This window comes from Salmo salar, chromosome ssa24 (genome assembly GCF_905237065.1).
Source record: "Salmo salar chromosome ssa24, Ssal_v3.1, whole genome shotgun sequence".
Classification (NCBI taxonomy): Eukaryota; Metazoa; Chordata; class Actinopteri; order Salmoniformes; family Salmonidae; genus Salmo; species Salmo salar.
This window is the reverse complement of record NC_059465.1, coordinates 1960203-1982135: the sequence shown is the minus strand read 5'-3', so window position 1 is coordinate 1982135 and position 21933 is coordinate 1960203. Positions and strand designations below refer to the sequence as shown.

Genomic DNA, 21933 nt, shown 5'->3' with positions numbered 1-21933 from the left:
AAGCATGCATTGGCATGCAAGCTGCAGAAGGCTACAATTCCCCATCATTAATCAGTTGCAATATTGACGGCCAACTAGCTTAAAAAGTTTGAGAGAGTTTATCTAATGTTCCGTCGTTAGATTTTAGCTCATCTTGCTCATCAGATGTTTTTATTCGGTTTAATTTACTGCAATTGTCCAAATGCATGGGCGCTTTCCCACTCTATATTGATATAGAATTTTCACAAATGCCTTAGTATACGTAATTCCCAAATATTCTGAGAATTTATGAAAATTACCATATCTAAGTGGTCGCTTGTCAGAAAATGTTTTTAAAAGTCTCATATTCTTCCTGGGGTTGTATATAAACAGATTTTAATAAGATTTCATGTTGCTAAAATGCTGTCAGTTCCACTTTAAATACAACAATGTTTCACATACATACGTTATTTTCAAAGAGACAACAGCAAGCACACTGCAATAAAAAACACAGTTCTACTCACCAGATGATGATCAATTAAAACTTAACTTCTTATTGAAAGTTATTCTTGAAAAGGGAGAAGCTAACAAATTAGCAACAACATCCTCTGCTGCAACAACTGCAAACTAGCCGACAACAAAAGCTAGCTAGCTAGACCGTGGGAAAACTACTGCTCGCTATTGCGCAGTTGCCTGTTGGCCTTCAAGAAGGAAGAAGTTTCCATTCGTTTTCTAAAAACGGTGCCACTCATTAAGTCAAAATGTGATTGGCTGATTCCACTGTCACTCCAAAATCTTCCCTAATACAGTTAAATGGCAGATGCCTTTATCTAGCTTCCAATGGCTGATTTAGCTAGCTAGATGCATCTCCCCAGAGACCAGCAAAGAACAATCCTGATTGGATATTTTCTTCTGTTCAGTGTTAACCTTTTCCTTTCCCTCCCAAAAAAGAGATTAAATCAGAACATCATTGAAAATAATAATATAATTATATTATTATAATCGTTATTTTATAAATCCTTAGCCCTTCTATGAAGACATAGAAGGCCCATTGTTCCCCACTGTGTTATGGTTAGTAATAATTTGTAGAGTGGCTCTATTTTCCCTCAGCATGCATTTTTTCAATATTTTGAATTTCTTAAAAAATGCATATGTTGTTCTGAAATATGAACACAGAAATGCTGGACATTTTGAAATCGAATTATGGTGGTGATCTGACAAAATTACAATCATGGTCTTGAATTGGACTCGCATTTTTCTGGTTTTGGTCTTGACTCGGTCTCGGACAACTTGTCCCTCTCCCGGTCTCGGCCTTGACTCGGTCTTACCCCCACACCCTCCGGTCTTGGTCTTGACTCAAACTCGATTTGCTCCGGTCTTGGATCGGTCTCGCTTTAGGTGGTCTCGAGCACAATACTGTTGTGAGTATACTAAACATTAAGGACACCTGCTCTTTCATTGACGTAGACTGACCAGGTGAATTCAGGTGAAGCTATCATCCCTTACTGATGTCACTTGTTAAATCAACTTCAATCAGTGTGCGCGTGCGTGTGTGTAAGGGGCAGCACAAGGGCAAGCCAGAGTCAGATCCGGGAGGGAGTGGTCTGCGACATGCCTCACTGTGATGAATGAACGACCTGTCAACTCCCCAGTCTCACACCCTGCCTCTCTACTCTCTCAGAAATGATCAGAAACAGGCTAGAGTTTGAATAGGCCAAAGGGCTTTAGGGTCTATCTTTATCTGTGGAAGTCATGCCTTATGATTTACTGAGAGTTAGGAGTATGATGATTTGAACCATCCTCTGGCACCTTTGGGGCAGTTTAGGAGGCGTCATCGACATTTAGGTATGCTATACATTGTCCTGCTACTGTATGTGAATGTTGTGATTAACAGAACACATCAGCCCATCCCTCTCTTACAGACATTTCCTCTTGTTTATTTTATTACAGGCTTCAAAGGCTGATCCCTTAGCAGAAGAGGATGTGCCTGTTAGCACCACCCCATCAGATTCCCCAGGAGCAAACAAGGTGTGTGTGTGTGTGTGTGCGTGCGTGCATAAAGGAAACAAGGTGGGGCTTTTCTCAGTTTTCTTATACCCTGGTATCTTGTATATACACTTACAGTTGCCTTTACTGCATCATTTGCAATGAATAGGCTATAGAGCCTTTATATGAAATGCTGCTCGATTATGCAGAGGGATTCATTGTGTGATTATCTGTAATTTCTATGAGCGATGTAGCATTAGCACGTTAGCAACACAATATTTTCTCCTGGCCCGCTGCCTGGCTCTTAGCCATCAGAGGTCAGACGAGGACACACACACTAGTCGACTCCGCTGAGGCTTTTTATGCAAAGAAGGGTTGTTCAGAGCTACAGGGTTAAAAACTGTCTGCTTGTCCTTTTGTTTGTTGCTGGATGTTGTTGTTTGTTGTTTTCTAGAGCTTACCATTTCGTTGCCCCCAGGCTGGGAAGAGAGAGGATGCAGTATCTCTTAAGAAGCATCTGGGACATACCAGGTGAGGCTGGTGTGTGTGTGTGTGTGTGTGTGTAATTCTTTTTTATACCAGAGACTATCTATTGACTCTGCCAAATTTAATTTCACATATTGCCATCAGCACATCTCGATACATCACATTTTCTGTAGATAAGCCAGTATATATCACACTTATACAAAAATGTAATCACTCATATTTTAAAGCACCTGAACAGTCGTTCTGAAAAGTACTTTCTCTAATGGCTAACTATCAGGAAGTTTGAAAAGACAGGCTGAGTGGGCGGGTGCTTATATTCATGAGCTCTCCTTGACTGACAGCTCTTTGAAACACCTACTGTATGTCAAGCAACTTGGATGCAGTGAGCAGTGTTGCAGTAAAATCATCTAAAGTAAATTTGGCGATAGCAACTCAAACTCAAAGCAACTCAAACAACATTGAAATTGCATCAATGACCTATTATATATATTTTTTTTTACATACATCTCCCATTTGGCATGTCTCTTGGGAAACGGTTCACAGCAGCACTGACAGATGTGTTGACTTGACAACTGCATCAGAGTTTTGAACGACCCTTCCCCCCATTTTGTTCCATGCTGGCTGAAGACCTAGCTAGCCAGTAACTAGCTAACACCAGATACAGATGAAAGGGGAAACATATAAGTATCTTTGCCATAGATGAAAAGGGTAAACTTTCTATTATATATTTGCTGACACACTAGTCAATTTTTGGCACCAGTAGAGTAGCTATCAAGCTGTATAAACCACGCCCCTCTGCAAACACGCCTTCTTCGATGTTAGTTACAAGGCGGTACTCATCTAAATGATGTAAGATAACATCATGTTACCATTAGTGAATTAAAATGAGAGTTAAGGTGATGTCACCTTTTATCCCTAATAATGAATCCCAAGTGTTTAACATGGGGGAGGGGACCAGTAACTTTATGATTAAACTTTATCAATGTAGAAGCAACAGTCATTTTTCATACTTTGATCTGGTTTCTTTAAAATATCACATTTCATGAAAACTTGATTTTGACTGTTCATTACCTTTAATACACGTCTCTACATTACATAGATAAAATGTCATGGTCAGGATGATAATGCATCCACTTTCTTATATCAACAGCTGTGGCCAATGGGCTGTTTTACAAGACCACTAAAAAACTAATTAAATTATGTTTAATTCATCAAACAAACATGTAGATGTAAATGAGGTTGGATGAAGAAACTGCAAAGGCAATAAAATGCGACCCAAATGGCACCCTATTCGAAAATATAGTGCATAACTTTTGACCAGGGCCCATAGGGGTCTGGTCAAAAGTAGTGCACTATGTAAGGAATAAATAGGCGGGCAATTGGGGCACAGCCATGGTTACTATCAAGTATCATGTGATGTGAAACAGATTTCCCCATTGAAGTGCTGACTGATGTGGCATTTTAGAAACAGGCAGCCCTGTGATGTATAATGTAGATATCTGGAGAGATGCTTGGCGAGCCATGAGAAGTTCTGATTATACATAACAAGGAAACCCAGTAGAGAATACATACCACCAGAGATACTGACGTATTCAGTCATACCAGAGGAATAGAAGCTCTGCATATGACTACCATGATTATTAAAGGGTTGTGTCCCAAAAGGCACCCTTTTCCTTATGTAGTGGATTACTTTTGACCAGGGCCCATAGGGCTCTTGTCAAAAGTAGTGCACTATGTAAAGGGACAGAACCCTTTAATAATCACAGTAGTCATATGCAGAGCTTCTATTCCTCTGGTATGACTGAATACATCAGTATCTCTGGTGAGACGTAATCATGTGTTTTCTGTCAACAAAAAATGGCAACATACTAATAACAAATATTGATGGTGACCATTTTTGTGATATGATAAGAGAATTACCTGGTATCATATTATATTTCATTTTATGGCTTACGAAACTACCTGCGTTATTTCTTCTGTATACAATGTGACAATACAAAAAATAGGGTATGAAGTCTTCCCAAATATAAAAAGACTGTAAAGGGTAGGCTATTGCCACTTAGAAACAAACACTGAAGCCCCTCTATTATTCGCACAGAGGGAAAACAGACACTATTCATTAGGGCTATTTCTCTTTTTCTCTCCCTCTGAAATGGTAACCTTTCCTCTCCTCAAACACCTGTATGAATTATTCAATAATCTGGGTTTTATAAGAAGCTGTCAGAAATGTCAGCCGTTTCAGGGACGCCCTTGGATGTCCTGAGAGGGTGTAGTCTGTCTGCACGCCCTGTGGCGAGGCTGAGAGTTGTTATATACACACACACTCACAGACACACACACCAAATGCCACGTCTGGTCTGTGCCAGGTATCTGCTGCCCGCAGGACACAGGGATGAGAGAATGTGCCAGCCCCACAGCGGACAAACTGACATTCTGTTGAATTTCAACACTACATTGAGAGGATAGAATACTGGGATCAATTCCAATTTCAATTCCTGTCAGCTGAATTGGACATGGAATTTCTCCATAGGACTGCAATTCAATCCCTTAACTACCTGTAATGTAGGTGGAATTTACCCCAACCATTACCATTTAGGACAGACCTTCTTCTGAACAGGTTCTAACTGAAGAAAAAGTGGATCTTTTCCCATTTCTTCCTTTTACATGAAGAGCCATTTCAGATTGGCCTTCTCTCTGTATAGAGACACAAAGCTTCACTGCCAAATCACTGTATCGCTCCTTCGCAACTTGTGAACTACATGCCTTTGGTTGCCTAGCAACAGGCTAACTGCTACCTAATACCTCTTCTGATCTGACCTGTTGAAGAAATCAAACACTTCAATTTCCCCAACAGTCAAGGAAGAGTAACGGGGCTCATTTACCAACCGAACACTGAATTATTTAAACGACTGTAAAGAGTTCATTTCATACTCACATGTTGGCATATCACCTATATTAAACACCTTTTTTTCAGTGTTTCTGTCACCTTTGGCATAGTCTTGCTTGCCAGACTCATAACAAACTTTTGCGCTGTTCTTTATTTTTTTGGGGGGGGGGTTTGCTAATATCAGGTTTCGACCATGTTTTGAGGATAGCAGAATGATATTGATTGGAAGCTCAATGCTTACAGGATGTTAAACGTACATCCAATATTCTAAAACAACAGCAATATAACCTACACACATTATCTGCATCCCAAAAGGCACCCGACTCCCTAGTGCACTACGTTTGATGGGCTCTGGTCAAAAGTAGTGTACTTTTTAGGGAATAGGCTGCCATTTGGGATGAAGACTAATTGATTCCGTGGTGATGCACCACAAGTGACTCTCTGGCTTCAACACCTGAGATTTAAGGGCAATGGTAGACTCAGATACTGCCTCTGTCTAGTCAAGGGCACTTTCATACAGTAACACAAAGACAAATCGAGAGATACTTGCCCACTGTCCATACACACAACACTGGGCTGTTGCTGTCAACAGTATGTGTGGAATACCATATGGCAACTGATCTGACAATGTGTTGCTGCTGTGATGCTATGATTCACTACAGATGCTGATAGATGGATAGAAAGATGCTTTGATAAAGGCATGGCAGCATTCTGGATTAAGACATTGCACATGGGGATTTGATAGGGAGAGTCACTGATCTGGAGTGGGCTGTGGTATCACAAATAGAGCAAGCAGGGGATGCTTCAGATTTAAGCAATGTTCAGCCTGAAACAAAACAGAGCAAATGAACATTCAAGAGTTCAAACACTGATGCCCTCCATGAGTGTCTGTGTGTGCCTGTGGGCGTGCCGTGCGTGCGTGCGTGTGGGCGTGCGTGTGGGCATGCGTGCCAGCGTGTATGAACAGTGATGCCATCCGAATATGCAGCGTTTGTCTGTTTGGCTCCACTCCTGGGGGAAGTATTGCCAGCCAGCTGCTCACTAGATGAGGAATAATGATTCATACAGGAGGGCTCTAACGTTATACAAGGCTCTGTTTTTTTGTTGTTGTCCTGTCTGACTTGAAAAAGACAATTATTCCACAGTGGTGTCTATTTATCTCATCTAGGGTCATATAACAGGCTGTCAATGACACGAGTAAAAGATGTATTGTGTTCAAGATCAGTTAAATCTCCACAAGTACTCATTTTGGAAAATGTGCATTCTATTATAGCTTTAGTTTAGACCAATGCTTGACCAGCACTTACAGTAGGCCTGTACTGTAGCATACAACTGGAGATGTATACTCCATTCTAGCAGACACACTTATGCAGAGCAATAAGGGTTAAGTGCCTTGCTTGAGGACACATCATCTGATTTTTCACTTAGCCTGCATTGGGATTTGAACCAGCGACCTATCAGTCACTGACACAATGCTCTTAACCACTAGGCTACATGCTGCCCTCTGTCTTTAAGAAAGACTAATGCGTGACCAGCAGTAAGCCTGTACTGTAGTATACGATTGAGACCTATACTTCATTCTAGCAGATTATTAGAAGCAATAGAATCATGCTCTTTGCCCAACTACCAAGGCTCCTTACTCATGTGTGATGATTAAGAAACACTGAGGTGTATTACAGTTCGTTCAGCAGCAATGTCAAACCATGGCTATGACACTTGTGTGCCTGTATGTGTGTTCGTGCATCCATGTGTGTGCATGCCTGCGTATCCAAGTGTGTGTGTTTTAAATTCCACCAGTAGCATATTAATGCAAAGTAATGATGCATGCAGCCACCGGTGAAAACCAGCAGACATGGTTTGGAAAGGAAGGGAAAGGTTATGGGCTGGTGCTAAATCACTGTAATGAAACCATTAGTTTGCCCACACGTCACATATTTCTCCCAAAATTCTCTATTTAGGATTATAATTTCAGCCGCTCTGATGATTTAGAGATCTGGTCCACTCTGATTGGTGTGATTTAAAGACCTGGTAACTTCATAAAGTTGTGATCTCTGTTGTCTGCTTAGGAATTACACAGGTGATGTACATCCTCAATTGACTGCTGTATATAGAGTTGGTCCTATTCTATTTTTGGGTTGGGGCTATTTTCGGTCACTGTAGTAGGGGATTTAACATATTTGTGACTCTTTTTGTGTTTGTAACAGAAATAGTTTCTGAGAATCTTGGTGGCATGACTAAATAAAGTAAATATTTTAAGAAAATCTGCCTGAAACCTGAACAATTGTGTTATCTTCCTAAATTATTGCCTAGGCTTCAGGTTTTAACACAATCTTGTGACATGTAGATGACCTACTCTCAAGCCCAGTCACATGCTGTATCGGTATGTACAGTATCCATATACTCATCTCGTGTGTGTGTTATGTCTCTATCCCCCAGCCGCTTGGTGTCCGCGGTCAGACAGGGCCGGGGTTACTTCCACCTCCTCCAGAAGAAGGAGCAGGAACACGAGGAGGCGCAGCAGAGGGAGCAGAAGAGGAGAGAGGAGTGGCAGCGTGTCCAGCCCCGACCTCCCTGCTCGGAGTCTGACTCTGACAGCGACCCAGGGAGGAAGAAGGCCCAGTCAGCTCGACCTTTCACCCCCATCCACCGCTCCCTGACTTCCCCTCAGGCCTCTGAGCCACCACAGTGAGTCCTCACCCTGTACTGTACATCACCTAATACAGTGATACCCTTCTTCACCTTATGTTTAAAGGTGCAATATGCAGAAATTGCTCTGCCATTTCCTGGTTGCTAAAATTAGATATTTTCAATAACCAAAACTATTGGAATTTCAGCTGTTTGAAGCTGGTGTACGAAACCAAATGTAAAAGAGGCAAAAACGAAAATGGAGAATGGAGAATGGGAAAGCATAGAAAATGGAGAATGGGAAGCATAGAAATAGCACACATAGAACAGATTTACCTCTTCTTAGTCTTACGTTCAATGAGAATGACAGATCTATACCTCAAATTTCTATGTGAATTTGGTTGGGTCACCCAAAAAGTTACATATTGCTGCTTTAAATATATTATGATGTATCACTGAGATTCAAAATAGACTTTAGCAAGGTACTATACAGCATCATAATATTCTATAATATATAGTAGGTGAGTAAAAAGTATATAGCAGGTGATTTAATGTTTATATAACTTACAGTGTCTTCAGAAAGTATTCACACCCCTTGACTTTTTCCAGATTTTGGTGTAATACAGCCTGAATTTAAAATTGATTAAATTGAGATATTTTATCACGGGCCTACACACAATACCCCATAATGTCAAAGTGGAACAATGTTTTTCTAAATTAAAATGAATTAAAAATGAAATGCTGAAATGTCTTGATTCAATAAGTATTTAACCCCTTTTTTATTGCTAGCCTAAATAAGTTCAGAAGTAAAAAGTCACATAATAAGTTGCATGGACTCACTCTGTGTGCAATAATAGTGTTTAACCTGATTTTGTAATGACTACCTCATCTCTGGACCCCACACATACAATTATCTGTAAGGTCCCTCAGGCGAGCAGTGAATTTAAAATACAGATTCAACCACAAAAACCAGGAGAGCTTTCTAATGCCTCGCAAAGGGCACCTATTGGTAGATGGTTAAAAATAAAAAAGCTGACATTGAATATCCTTTTGAGCATGGTGAACTTATTAATTACACTTTGGATGGTGTATCAATACACCCAGTCACTACAAAGATACAGGCTCAGGGATTTGGTGACTTTAAACAGTTACAGAGTTTAATGGCTGTGATTGGAGAAAACTTAGGATGGATCAACAACATTGTAGTTACTCCACAATTACTAACCTAAATGACAGAGTGAAAAGAAGGAAGCCTGTATAGAATACAAATATTCTAAAACATGCATCCTGTTTGCAACAAGGCACTAAAGTATTACTGCAAAAAATATGGCAAAGCAATTAACTTTTTGTCCTGAATATAAAGTGTTATGTTTGGGGCAAATCCAATAGAACACATTACTGAGTACCAGTCTCCATATTTTCAAGCATAGTGGTGGCTGCATCATGTTATGGGTTTGCTTTTAATCGTTAAGTACTAAGGAGTTTTTCGGGATACAAAAGAAACGGAAAGGATCTAGGCACAGGCAAAATCTTAGAGGAAAACCAGGTTCAGTCTGCTTTCCACCAGACACAGAATTCAGCTGTCAGCAAGACAATAACCTAAAACACAAGGCCAAATCTACACTGTAGTTGCTTACCAAGAAGACAGTGAATATTCCTAAGTGGCCAAGTTACAGTTTTGACTTAAATCTACTTGAAAATCTATGGCAAGACCTGAAAATTGTTGTCTGGCAATGATCAACAAGGTTGAATAATTTTGAAAAGAATAATGGGAAAATGTTGTGCAATCCAGATGTAGAAAACTCTTAGAGACTTACTGTCACGACTTCTGCCGAAGTCGGCCCCTCTCCTTGTTTCGGGCGGCGTTCGGCGGTCGACGTCACCAGCTTTCTAGTCACCACCGGTCCATGTTTCCCTTTTCGTTTTGTTTTGTCTTGATTACACACACCTGGTTTCAATTCCCTTATTATGTTCCTTATTTAACCCTCTGGCTTACCTTTCTGTTTTGTCCGTGATTGTTCGTTATCAGGGATTGTTGGAGGTGTTCTCCTCACACTGTTGTTTCCTGTTGGATATTTTGCTTGTGTTTATGAGTAAACTAGACTGTTTCACTCAAACCTGTGTCCTGCGCCTGACTCCGCTACGTCTCCAAACCCAGTTCATTACACTTACCAAGAAAGGCTAAAAGCTGTAACTGCTGCCATAGATGGTTCTACAAGGTATTGACTCAGGGTTATGAATACTTATTTAAATGAGATCTTTCTGTATTTCATTTTCAATAAATTTGCAAGAAATACTAAAAACATGTTTTCACTTTGTCATTATGGGGTATTGTGTGTAAATTGTTGAAAAAATATATACTGTAACAAAACAAAATGTGGCATATGTTAATGAGTATAAATACTTTCAGAAGGCACTGCAGAGCTGCTAATTCTCACGCATTGGCCGTGAGACACGCATTTGACCCTCTTCTCATGCCACACCTCTTATATCTCACTCATTAAAAAGTACTGGTTTTAATTTTCTAATTAGCCCATTGTATAGTCAGTGCGTTAACTTTTCAACTGTGCTCCAAATCGTTTTGAAATCGTAACATTCTGCGCCTGCAATTTAACATCATGAGCTGCACCTCCATCATTGTCCTGTCTTGGCCACAACACTGTAAACCACGGCACATTGAAGCATATGATTGGTGTAGTTATATAAGGGATCAAGGGGATTGGATGCATGTTTTAAAGAAACTCCTCTCAAGATTAGAGTGGTGCTGAATGGAGAGAGAGAACGTCCTCTGCAGCGCTGTTTTATGTACAATGTTGTCAACAAAGTTAGGTCCTGTCCCTATTGCAGAATGCAGCCTTTTTGACAGCATGTACTAAACTCGATTTAATCCACACTTGCATTAGTCCCCTCATTTGGTGTTTGGCATTTAGGATGTGACAACAATAGGGCAGCAGACAAACCGACAGTATGTTTTAACAGGGAAGTTTGGTAGGGTGACCTGGTTTGTAACTATGAAAAACATTTTGTCTAATAGATTGTGAACCCAAAAGTGTACATTTGATTCTACAGGGGGGGCAATAAACATTCCAATTATTTGGTTATGGTGTAGGGGTAGATATATGTAATCTTGTGTTAAGGAGATTTTATGATCTATTGACTTTATTTAGTCTGATCAATAGAACAATTCTCATTCTTAACAATGGGCTAAAATATAGGGTAATTAGTGTGCTTGTCAGCAGGAACACTACTGTTATTCCCTACACGTATTTTATTATTCCACTTCTTCCCAATGTTGCCAGTGTAAACACATATTTGAAATCTGATATGCCTACTTGTGTCTTTGGAAATGGATTACAGTTGAAGTCGGAAGTTTACATACACCTTAGCCAAATACATTTCAACTCAGTTTTTCACAATTCCTGACATTTAATCCTAGTAAAAATTCCCTGTCTTAGGTCAGTTAGGATCACCACTTTATTTTAAGAATGTGAAATGTCAGAATAATAGAATAATGATTATAGAATAATGATTTATTTCAGCTTTTATTTCTTTCATCCTATTCCCAGTGGGTCAGAAGTTTACATACACTCAACTAGTATTTGGTAGCATTGCCTTGAAATTGTTTAATATGGGTCAAACATTTCGGGTAGCCTTCCACAAGCTTCCCACAATAAGTTGGGTGAATTTTGGCCCATTCCTCCTGACAGAGCTGGTGTAACTGAGTCAGGTTTGTAGGCCTCCTTGCTCGCACACGCTTTTTCAGTTCTGCCCACAAACGTTCAATAGGATTGAGGTCAGGGTTTTGTGATGGCCACTCCAATACCTTGACTTTGTTGTCCTAAAGCCATTTTGCCACAACTTTGGTAATATGCTTTGGGTCATTATCCATTTGGAAGGCTCATTTGCGACCAAGCTTTAATTTCCTGACTGATGTCTTGAGATGTTGCTTCAATATATCCACATAATTTTGCTTCCTCATGATGCCATCTATTTTGTGAAGTGCACCAGTCCCTCCTGCAGCAAAGCACCCCCACAACATGACGCTGCCACCCCCATGCTTCATGGTTGGGATGGTGTTCTTCGGCTTGCAAGCCTCCCCCTTTTTCCTCCAAACATAACGATGGTCATTACGGCCAAACAGTTATATTTTTGTTTCATCAGACCAGAGGACATTTCTCCAAAAAGTCCGATCTTTGTCCCCATGTGCAATTGCAAACCATAGTCTGGCTTTTTTATGGCGGTTATGGAGCAGTGGCTTCTTCCTTGCTGAGCGGCCTTTCAGGTTATGTCGATATAGGACTCGTTTTACTGTGGATATAGATACTTTTGTACCTGTTTCCTACAGCATCTTCACAAGGTTCTTTGCTGTTCTGGGATTGATTTGCACTTCTCGCACCAAAGTACATTCATCTCTAGGAGACAGAACACGTCTCCTTCCTGAGCGGTATGACGGCTGCATGGTCCCATAATGTTTATACTTGCGTACTATTGTTTGTACAGATGAACATGGTACCTTCAAGCATTTGGAAATTGCTCTCAAGGATGAACCAGACTTGTGGAGGTCTACAATTTTTTTCTGAGGTCCTGGCTGATTTCTTTTGATTTTCCCATGATGTCAAGCTAAGAAGCACTGGTTTTGAAGGTAGGCCTTGAAATACATCCACAGGTACACCTCCAATTGACTCAAAGGATTTCAATTAACCTATCAGAAGCTTCTAAAGCCATGACATCATTTTCTGGAATATTCCAAGCTGTTTAAAGGCACAGTCAACTTAGTTTATGTAACCTTCTGACCCACTGGAATTGTGATACAGTGAAATATAAGTGAAATAATCTGTCTGTAAACATTTGTTGAAAAAATTACTTGTGTCATGCACAAAGTAGATGTCCTAACCGACTTGCCAAAACTATAGTTTGTTAACAAGAAATTTGTGGAGCGGTTGAAAAACAAGTGTTAATGACTCCAACCTAAGCGTATGTAAACTTCCGACTTCAACTATATTTGAGGCTATGTATTTTTGCAGGCTTTCATGGACAGTTTTGAATAAGTCTGACAAATAAGAATTGTATTTTAAAGAGGTAGTTCACCCAAATTACAAAATACTAAATGTTTGTGTCTTTACCTTGAAAGCAGTCTATGGACAAGGAGACTGCAATCTATGATTTGGTTACCCACTGCCATCAACCATTAATATGAATATTTCCTGTGTAAAGCCTTGGTGTAGTGATAACACTCCATGGCATGTGTCGCATACAACCTGAGAGCAGGGATCCATCCCTGTTTCCTACCTTGCATCTGTTTCTCCCATTTGCCTGTTTCCCCATTTCATTTCATTACTGTCTGAGTAGTGTGTCAAACCTGTCTGACGTAAATGTGTCAACCCCCCCCCCCCCCCCCCGCCCAAAACAAATCATACTTTTTATTTAAACTTGATTTAACTCGGAAAGTCAGGTAAGAAGTTAAGAACAAATTCTTATATGTAACAAAGTCAGCGAATTTTGAGTGTACATTTAATGTTAATGTTCAAAGCATCCTAAATACACCTAAATGTTATTTTAAAAGTTAAATCAAGGGTGCAGTCTGTCTGCAGTTTTGATGAGGAAGTTTCAGGTTTGTTCATAAGATCTCAATATCTTTGCGTGGGTGCCATGGCGCTGTAAAGCAGCCTAAACAAAGAGCTCTTTAAATGTACATATTTTAGATTTTTAAGTGTTTTTGTTTGTTTCTTAAATCAGCTATTTTGTTTTTGATAAGTTGTTAAGTTGTTGATTGGATATATCTGGTGGTTGTTACCCACAGAATTGCAGGACTGATGACAGGTTGACTTGTCTGGTTTGGCTAGCTAGCTAGCTAGCTAGTTTGTGTTTAAAAAATGCATCTCAGCATCGGCTTCTTGATCAATGAGACCTGACTACATTATGAAAATGGCAGAGAGCTTGTGGTGAGGATGACTACTGCTCTGGGCTTTTTTGCGCTGTAGCAGCAGCAGAGGCTACACTTTAGTTGTGGAGGAGTATGAAGTCCAGGCTAGAGAGAGACTGAGCTGAGGATAACATCAGAGCCAGCATGCCAACTGCATCACCATGATCTGGCATCCACTGCATCACTGTCATCTGGCATCACCATCATTAAACTCAGTTTAGGAGCCTGAGATCGCTGATCTACTGAGGGAGTCATACTCTATGGCTATGACAATGTCATCCTGTCTTTTGTTTTGTTATGTCTTAAATGTGTTACCCAAGTATGCCTAGTAGGATAGGTTTACTATGCTTATGTTTAAACGTTATATGAGTACCACAGTGGAAATACGTTTTCAAACTTTTTTATGTAATCCTCAATGATTTTAAATCCACATGTGCGGCTGTATTGTGTTTCACATTGTCAAATAAATCGATCTATCTGTAACTGCATTGCCTCGTTTAAAACACATGAGAAAATAATTCAAAAGTTTTGGATATCTAGGAATCTCTACACCTTGAACACCTTCCTCTTGTCTCTGTCTATGTTTATAGATTTGTTCTGTGTCAAACAGATCTATATATGTCTTTCTGTCTTGTCAGTTATCCTTTTATTCCCTCTTTGTTAGTCATTACCACAACAACCCCAGCTTTAACCGAACAAATTGTCAACAGAACGTGATAAATAGTTAATATTTCAGTGTCTAATGATTGTCTGACAACTATTCTTGGTTTTAGTCTTTCGGATTCATATTATCTTTTTAGGATGTCCTTTCATAACAAATTCCTTTGATATGGCAGCTGAATCAGAGTTTGACATTTTGAAAAGGTGTCAGGTTTCTTCTCAGACAATCATTCTGGTTAGATGAGTGGGAATTGATTCATTCACACAAACAACAACTGCACCACAGTCAGACAGAGAGATCCCCATACAATGGCTTATGAGACAACTTTAGCTAGATAAAGCCAGTGCTCCTCTTTTAAACAGAGTAGAATTGATTGTATTGATTTCATGATTTAAAAAGTAATTAGACAAAAGGTGAACAAATTATCAAAAAAGTAGAAAGTGAGCTGTTTACATACTACAGAGAACAGGCAGAGTGCTACTATGAATGAAGCCAACAACAGTAGGAAGAGCCATTGAGGCAGGGAATAAAGTGAAACCGCCTATCCTTTCACTCACTCTCTCTCTCCACCATACTGTCACCTGCAGTCAATCAGTAGTCTGTCACAATAACCAGGTTTCCATCCAACCTTTTATGCGAGTAAAGTACGTCAGATATAAAAAAAAATGTAATGACAGACTTGATGGAAACAGAACATTTTTCGGTAAACTTTCCTAATGTCGACAAAACAAAATAGGCTAGACAAGGTGGGATCTTTTTATTTTAGTAAAATTTATTATATAATAAAAAACACGAGCTGTCACGCACCCAGAAAAGAAGGGACAGTAATGTCGAAACTGTGGTAAATACCCAATAAATTACTGGGAGTTTATATATGGAGTGTGCGACTCTCTTCATTTTGATAGTAAAATGAATTATGCCATATCGGTGGAAACGCTTTTATGTGCAAATATTGATAGACTATAATAACATTAACATGAAATACATTTTGAGTCAGGCGATGACATGTTGTGTGGTCCTCCCACTACGGCTCATCGGGAAAGCATACAGTTTATTAGGTTACAGATTAAATAAATAATGATGAACTTCACAGGGTGGTGAAAGTGCAAGGTGATGAGCTTGATGCTTCTTTCCAATAAATATCGAGGGTCGAATACTGGTGAGATGATAATCAATGCTTGACTGCAGTTTGACAAATAAAAATAATCTAGCTCATTTGTCTATAATAATAATCTCATAATGTAGGCTATATGCGTGATCTAGCCAATCTAACAACGCGCAGACAGCCTGTTGGCTAGAATCGTCAGTAGAGTTGAAAATACGATGGAAAGCCATTCATTTTTTATTCGGTACATGGGAATTAAACAACAAAAGGTATTTTCTGTTCACTATGTCATCACGCAACAAGTCAATTTGATGGAAACACATCTCTAGTGGGAAAATGCGCATATTGTTTTTATGAAGATTTTGGAATATTCGCATAAAAACTCTGTCGCCAATTGGATGGAAAACTAGCTCACGCCTCAAGGCCGTATTACCACATTCGTTACGCTACACCAGGAATGGGCAACTCCAGTCCTCGGCGGCCTGAGTTGCCCATTCCTGCATTACATAGACGTCTCCTCACACGTCAAACACAATATGGCCATCTCTCCCCTCCCCATCTCTCTCTATCTCACTCTCTCACACGTTATTTTTCTATCACCCTCCTCCCCATCTCTCGCTCTGTCTATCTAACGTTATCTCTCTCACTCGCTCTTCTCCCTCTTCGCTCAAATGAGTGGGTGAGGTGGCCTTGATCAGAAAGTGGGGCAATTTTTCATTATCAAGACAGGGATGTGTGTTGGCAGTCCTGGCAGGGAGGGAGAGAAAGAGTGAGAGAGGGAGGGTGGGTGGATGGATGGGAGGCATATACAAATCTCTTAGATTAGGATCCATCAGAACACGGATAACAACCTTTGAAACATTGGTTATTTTCTGGCGGTTTCTCGGCTAACAGCAGGGGTATATTTTCCAGCGACAGTAGGCAGGTTCCATTGACTCAGGTTTATTCTACAATGTCGCAAAAAACACTGTGACTGACATGCGTAAGGGAAACAGCAGCTATAGGACAAATATTCTAAAGACAACATTGTTATCCATTCGGCATAAAATAAATGATTTTAAGGCACGTGACGTCATCACATAACTAGAAAGCTACGCTCCAGATGTAATTCTAAAAGCCTACTGCTTGCTAAATAAATTGTTCAACTATAATAATGTGTCTTTGCAGGACAAGGATTTTCTTGACTTTAAATAATGCATGAATTGCTTCGCCTTGCGTTTCTGTTTGGCTGGATGCAAGTTTTACCATCAAGTTATTTCATATCTAGGCTACCGGAGAGCAAGTTTCACTATGTCACGGACAGTGGCGATGCGTTGGCACATGATAATTATTAGAATATTGCAAATATTAGTAAATCTATCCCTGCTGGCTTTTGCGGACTGACTGAGACATTAAACATATATCCGGTAGCGCACACAGGCTGTCGCCAATTTATTAATGCGCAATTTGACTAAATGGATATTGGAAACACTTCTACAACTTAACATTTATTCGACACTAGGTTTTTGCGAAAACTTTATTTTCAATGTGAGGTAATAATGTCCAGCTGCTTTTATCGACACGACAGTTAAATGGAAAAGCACGGCAGCAGGCAACTGTCGCATTTATATTCTATGCAAACTTTCTAAATGTCGACAAAAAACAACTGGACAAGTGAATAATGGAAACGTAGTTGGTGATGTGAGTGTCTGAGGAAATGAAGTTGTACATTTGGAGTTGGGCTATGGGTGATAGATGACTCATAGCCTAGCTACACCACAGGAGGCTCCTGAGGGAAGAACAGCTCTCAATAATGACTAGAGTGGAGCATATGGAATGGCATGATGTATTTGATACCATTCCACCTATTCTCAGCTATTACCACAAGCCCGTTCTCCAAATGAAGGTGCCACCAACCTCTTATGAGCTACACTCCCAGAAAAAGGGTACAGTTAGGGTACAGTAGTGTTCCCTGTGGCATAGAAAGATCAATATACAAATAATGTACCTTCAGAGGTTCCTTTTTGGTACGTTTTAGGGTACATGTGCGAATAATCTAGTACATTTTTGTACCTAATATTTTTAATATAAAGGTACAATGATTATTTTTGGCCACCCGTGGTTGGAAGTGTTGTAACAGTTTAAGTGGTCTATGGTTATGTTAATTAAAGTTTAATCATGTTCTCTGCCAGTTCTGAAGTTTTTATAAAAGCTTACTTTATTTGACTATTTTCTACATTGTATAATAGTGAAGACATCAAAGCTATGAAATAATGCATATGGAATCATGTAGTAACCAAAAAAGTAATAAACAAATCAAAATATATTTTATATTTCAGATTATTCAAATAGCCACCCTTTGCCTTGATGACAGCTTTGCACACGCTTGGCATTCTCTCAACCAACTTCACCTGGAATGCTTTTCCAACAGTCTTAAAGGAGTTCCCACATATGCTGACCACGTGTTGCCTGCTTTTCCTTCACTCTGCTGTCCGACTCATCCCAAACCATCTCAATTTGGTTGAAGTCGGGGGATTGTGGATGCCAGGTCATCTGATGCAGCACTCCATCACTGTCCTTGGTAAAATAGACCTTACACAGCTTGGAGGTGTGTTGGGTCATTGTCCTGTTGAAAAACAGATGATAGTCCTACAAAGCCCAAAACAGATGGGATGGCGTATCGCTGCAGAATGCTGTGGAATGTGTGCCTTAAATTCTAAATAAATCACAGACAGTGTCACCAGCAAAGCACCCCCACACCATAACAGCTCATCCTCCATGCTTTACGGTGGGAAATACACATGCGGAGATCATCCGTTCACCCACACCACTTCTCACAAAAACACGGAACCAAAAATCTCAAATTTGGACTCATCAGACCAAAGGACAAATTTCCACCGAAGAATGTCCATTGCTCGTGATTCTTGGCCCAAGCAAGTCTCTTCTTTTTATTGGTGTCTTTTAGTAGTGGTTTCTTTGCAGCAATTTGACCATGAAGGCCTGATTCACACAGTCGCCTCTGAACAGTTGATGTTGAGATGTGTCTGTTACTTGAACTCTGTGAAGCATTTATTTGGGCAGCAATTTCTGAGGCTGGTAACTCTAATGAACTTATCCTCTGCAGCAGAGGTAACTCTGGGTCTTCCATTTCTGTGGCGGTCCTCATGAGAGCCAGTTTCATCATAGAGCTTGATGGTTTTTGCGACTGCACTTGAAGAAAATGTTCCTTATTGACTGACCTTCATGTCTTAAAGTAAGATTGGACTGTCGTTTCTCTTTGCTTATTTGAGCTGTTCTTGCCATAATATGGACTTGGTCTTTTACCAAATAGGGCTATCTTCTGTATACCCCACCCTACCTTGTCACAACACAACTGATTGGCTCAAACGCATTAAGAATGAAAGCAATTCCACAAATTAACTAGTTAAGAAGGCCCACCTGTTAACCTGTTAGGGCTAGGGGGCAGTATTGACACGGCCGGATAAAAAACGTACCCGATTTAATCTGGTTACTACTCCTGCCCAGTAACCAGAATATGCTAGAATATAATATAATAGAATATAATTATTGGCTTTGGATATAAAACACCCTAAAGTTTCTAAAACTGTTTGAATGGTGTCTGTGAGTATAACAGAACTCATATGGCAGGCAAAAACCTGAGAGGATTCTATATGGGAAGTGGCCTGTCTGACAAGTTGTTGTTCATCTGGGCTCTTTTTATTGAAGACTGAGGATCTTTGCTCTAACGTGACACTTCCTACGGCTCCCATAGGCTCTCAGAGCCCGGGAAAAAGCTGAACGATATCGAGGCAGCCTCTGGCTGAAACACATTATCGCTTTTGGCAAGTGGCCGATCAGAGTACTATGGGCTTAGGCGCGTGCACGAGTTGACCCCGTGCTTTATTTTCTTTCGTCTGTTTACCTAAATGCAGATTCCCGGTCGGAATATTATCGCTTTTTTATGAGAAAAATGGCATAAAAATGGATTTTAAACAGCGGTTGACATGCTTCGAAGTACTGTAATGGAATATTTAGAATTTTTTTGTCACGAAATGCGCCATGCTCGTAACCCTTATTTACCCTTTCGGATAGTGTCTTGAACGCACGAACAAAACGCCGCTATTTGGATATAACTATGGATTATTTTGAACCAAACCAACATTTGTTATTGAAGTAGAAGTCCTGGGAGTGCATTCTGACGAAGAACAGCAAAGGTAATAACATTTTTCTTATAGTAAATCTGACTTTGGTGAGTGCTAAACTTGCTGGGTGTCTAAATTGCTAGCCCTGTGATGCCGGGCTATCTACTGAGAATATTGCAAAATGTGCTTTCACCGAAAAGCTATTTTAAAATCGGACATATCGAGTGCATAGAGGAGTTCTGTATCTATAATTCTTAAAATAATTGTTATGCTTTTTGTGAACGCTTATCGTGAGTAATTTAGTAAATTCCCCGGAAGTTTGCGGGGGGTATGCTAGTTCTGAACGTCACATGCTAATGTAAAAAGCTGTTTTTTGATATAAATATGAACTTGATTGAACAAAACATGCATGTATTGTATAACATAATGTCCTAGGTGTGTCATCTGATGAAGATCATCAAAGGTTAGTGCTGCATTTAGATGTCTTCTGGGTTTTTGTGACATTATATGCTAGCTTGAAAAATGGGTGTCTGATTATTTCTGGCTGGGTACTCTGCTGACATAATCTAATGTTTTGCTTTCGTTGTAAAGCCTTTTTGAAATCGGACAGTGTGGTTAGATTAACGAGAGTCTTGTCTTTAAAATGGTGTAAAATAGTCATATGTTTGAGAAATTGAAGTAATAGCATTTCTAAGGTATTTGAATATCGCGCCACGGGATTACACTGGCTGTTGCGTAGGTGGGACGATTTCGTCCCACCTAGCCCAGAGAGGTTAATTGAAATGCATTCCAGGTGACTACCTCATGAAGCTGGTTGAGAGAATGCCAAGGGTGTGCAAAGCTGTCATTAAGGCAAAGGGTGGCTATTTGAAGAATCTCAAATCTAAAATATATTTTGATTTATTTAACACTTTTTTGGTTACTACATGATTCCATACATGTTCTTTCATAGTTTTGATGTCTTCACTATTATTCTACAATGTTGAAAATAGTAAAAATAAAGAAAAACCATTGAATGAGTAGGTGTTTCCAAACCTTTGACCGGTAGTGTACATAAGAGCAGGTGACAATAAAGAGCTGTAATTAATATTGTAGTGACCTTAATCTAACAATGAGCATTTCAATTCCAATTAATTCAGAAATTCAACCCAATTCCAATTCCAAATGTATTTAATTGAAAAGCATTGAAGAGAAATGTGTACTTCTTGAATTGAAATGGAATTGACTCCAACTCTGGCTCTGAGCAAGGTTATTATAGTAAATTAAAATGGAAACTAAAATGAAAACTAATCATGAAAAAAGGATTTAGTAAACTGAATTAAAATAAGGAAACTGAATTTGAAAAACGAAAACTATACTGAAAGTTTTATCTTTGACTACAAAACGAATTATAAATAAAAAAAACCATCATGAATTATGTCAATTTGTTTTACAAAATTTTGGGGAAAAATCGGATGGGGTTTTCAAAGGAGTTCTCAAGCTTTTTTAATGGGGGATGCAAGCTTCTGAATCTGGCGGGTAAATGCTTCAAGGAGATGGCTTTGTTTCAAATTGGTCCTAGTTTATGCATCACTATCACCAAGCTAAGGGAACAAATCCACTAGGTTCCTCCTCTAACGTTCACCTAACATTGTTTTAACATTCCCCATTCCCCTAATGTCCCCCCCTAACGTTGTTTTAACATTTCCCATTCCCTTAACACTCCTCCCCTAACGTTCCACCCTTAACGTTCCTTCCCAACATACCCCTCACATTCCTCCCCTAACATTCCTCCCTAACGTTCCCCCCTTCCGTTACCCCTTGTGTTCCCCTAACGTTTCCACCGCTAACGTTCCCCTAACATTCCTCCCATAATGTTCCCCCAACGTTTCTCCCTTAACGTTCTTCCCCTAACATTTCCCAAACAATATTGTCCCCCAACATTTTTGGGCCAAAACTTTAATAGGATTTTATCTGGCAGGTAAAAAGTTGCCAGGGGATGGCTTTGTTTCAAATGGGCCTAGCTTGTGCATCACTATCACTAGCTATCACTAGCTAAGGGACGAAATCCAGTAGGTTGCTAGCCTAACCTAAGGCCACCATACTTTATATCTGTAACACTAAAACTGAAACTAAATACACTACATGTCCAAATGTAACGTTCTTCGTCGTCTGATAATGAGAAATCATTGTCAGAGAAAG

General features: G+C 39.8%; 1 protein-coding gene across 1 annotated transcript in view; it reads left to right on the top strand.

Annotated features, from left to right (window-relative positions):
* The window catches only part of LOC106584907 (coiled-coil domain-containing protein 60), a 53590-nt gene that overhangs the window by 7867 nt on the left and 23790 nt on the right, over positions 1-21933 (top strand). Inside the window, 3 exon segments of the mRNA XM_014170572.2 lie at positions 1909-1986; positions 2399-2475; positions 7754-8002. Coding sequence (XP_014026047.2) covers positions 1909-1986; positions 2399-2475; positions 7754-8002 — 404 coding nt within the window.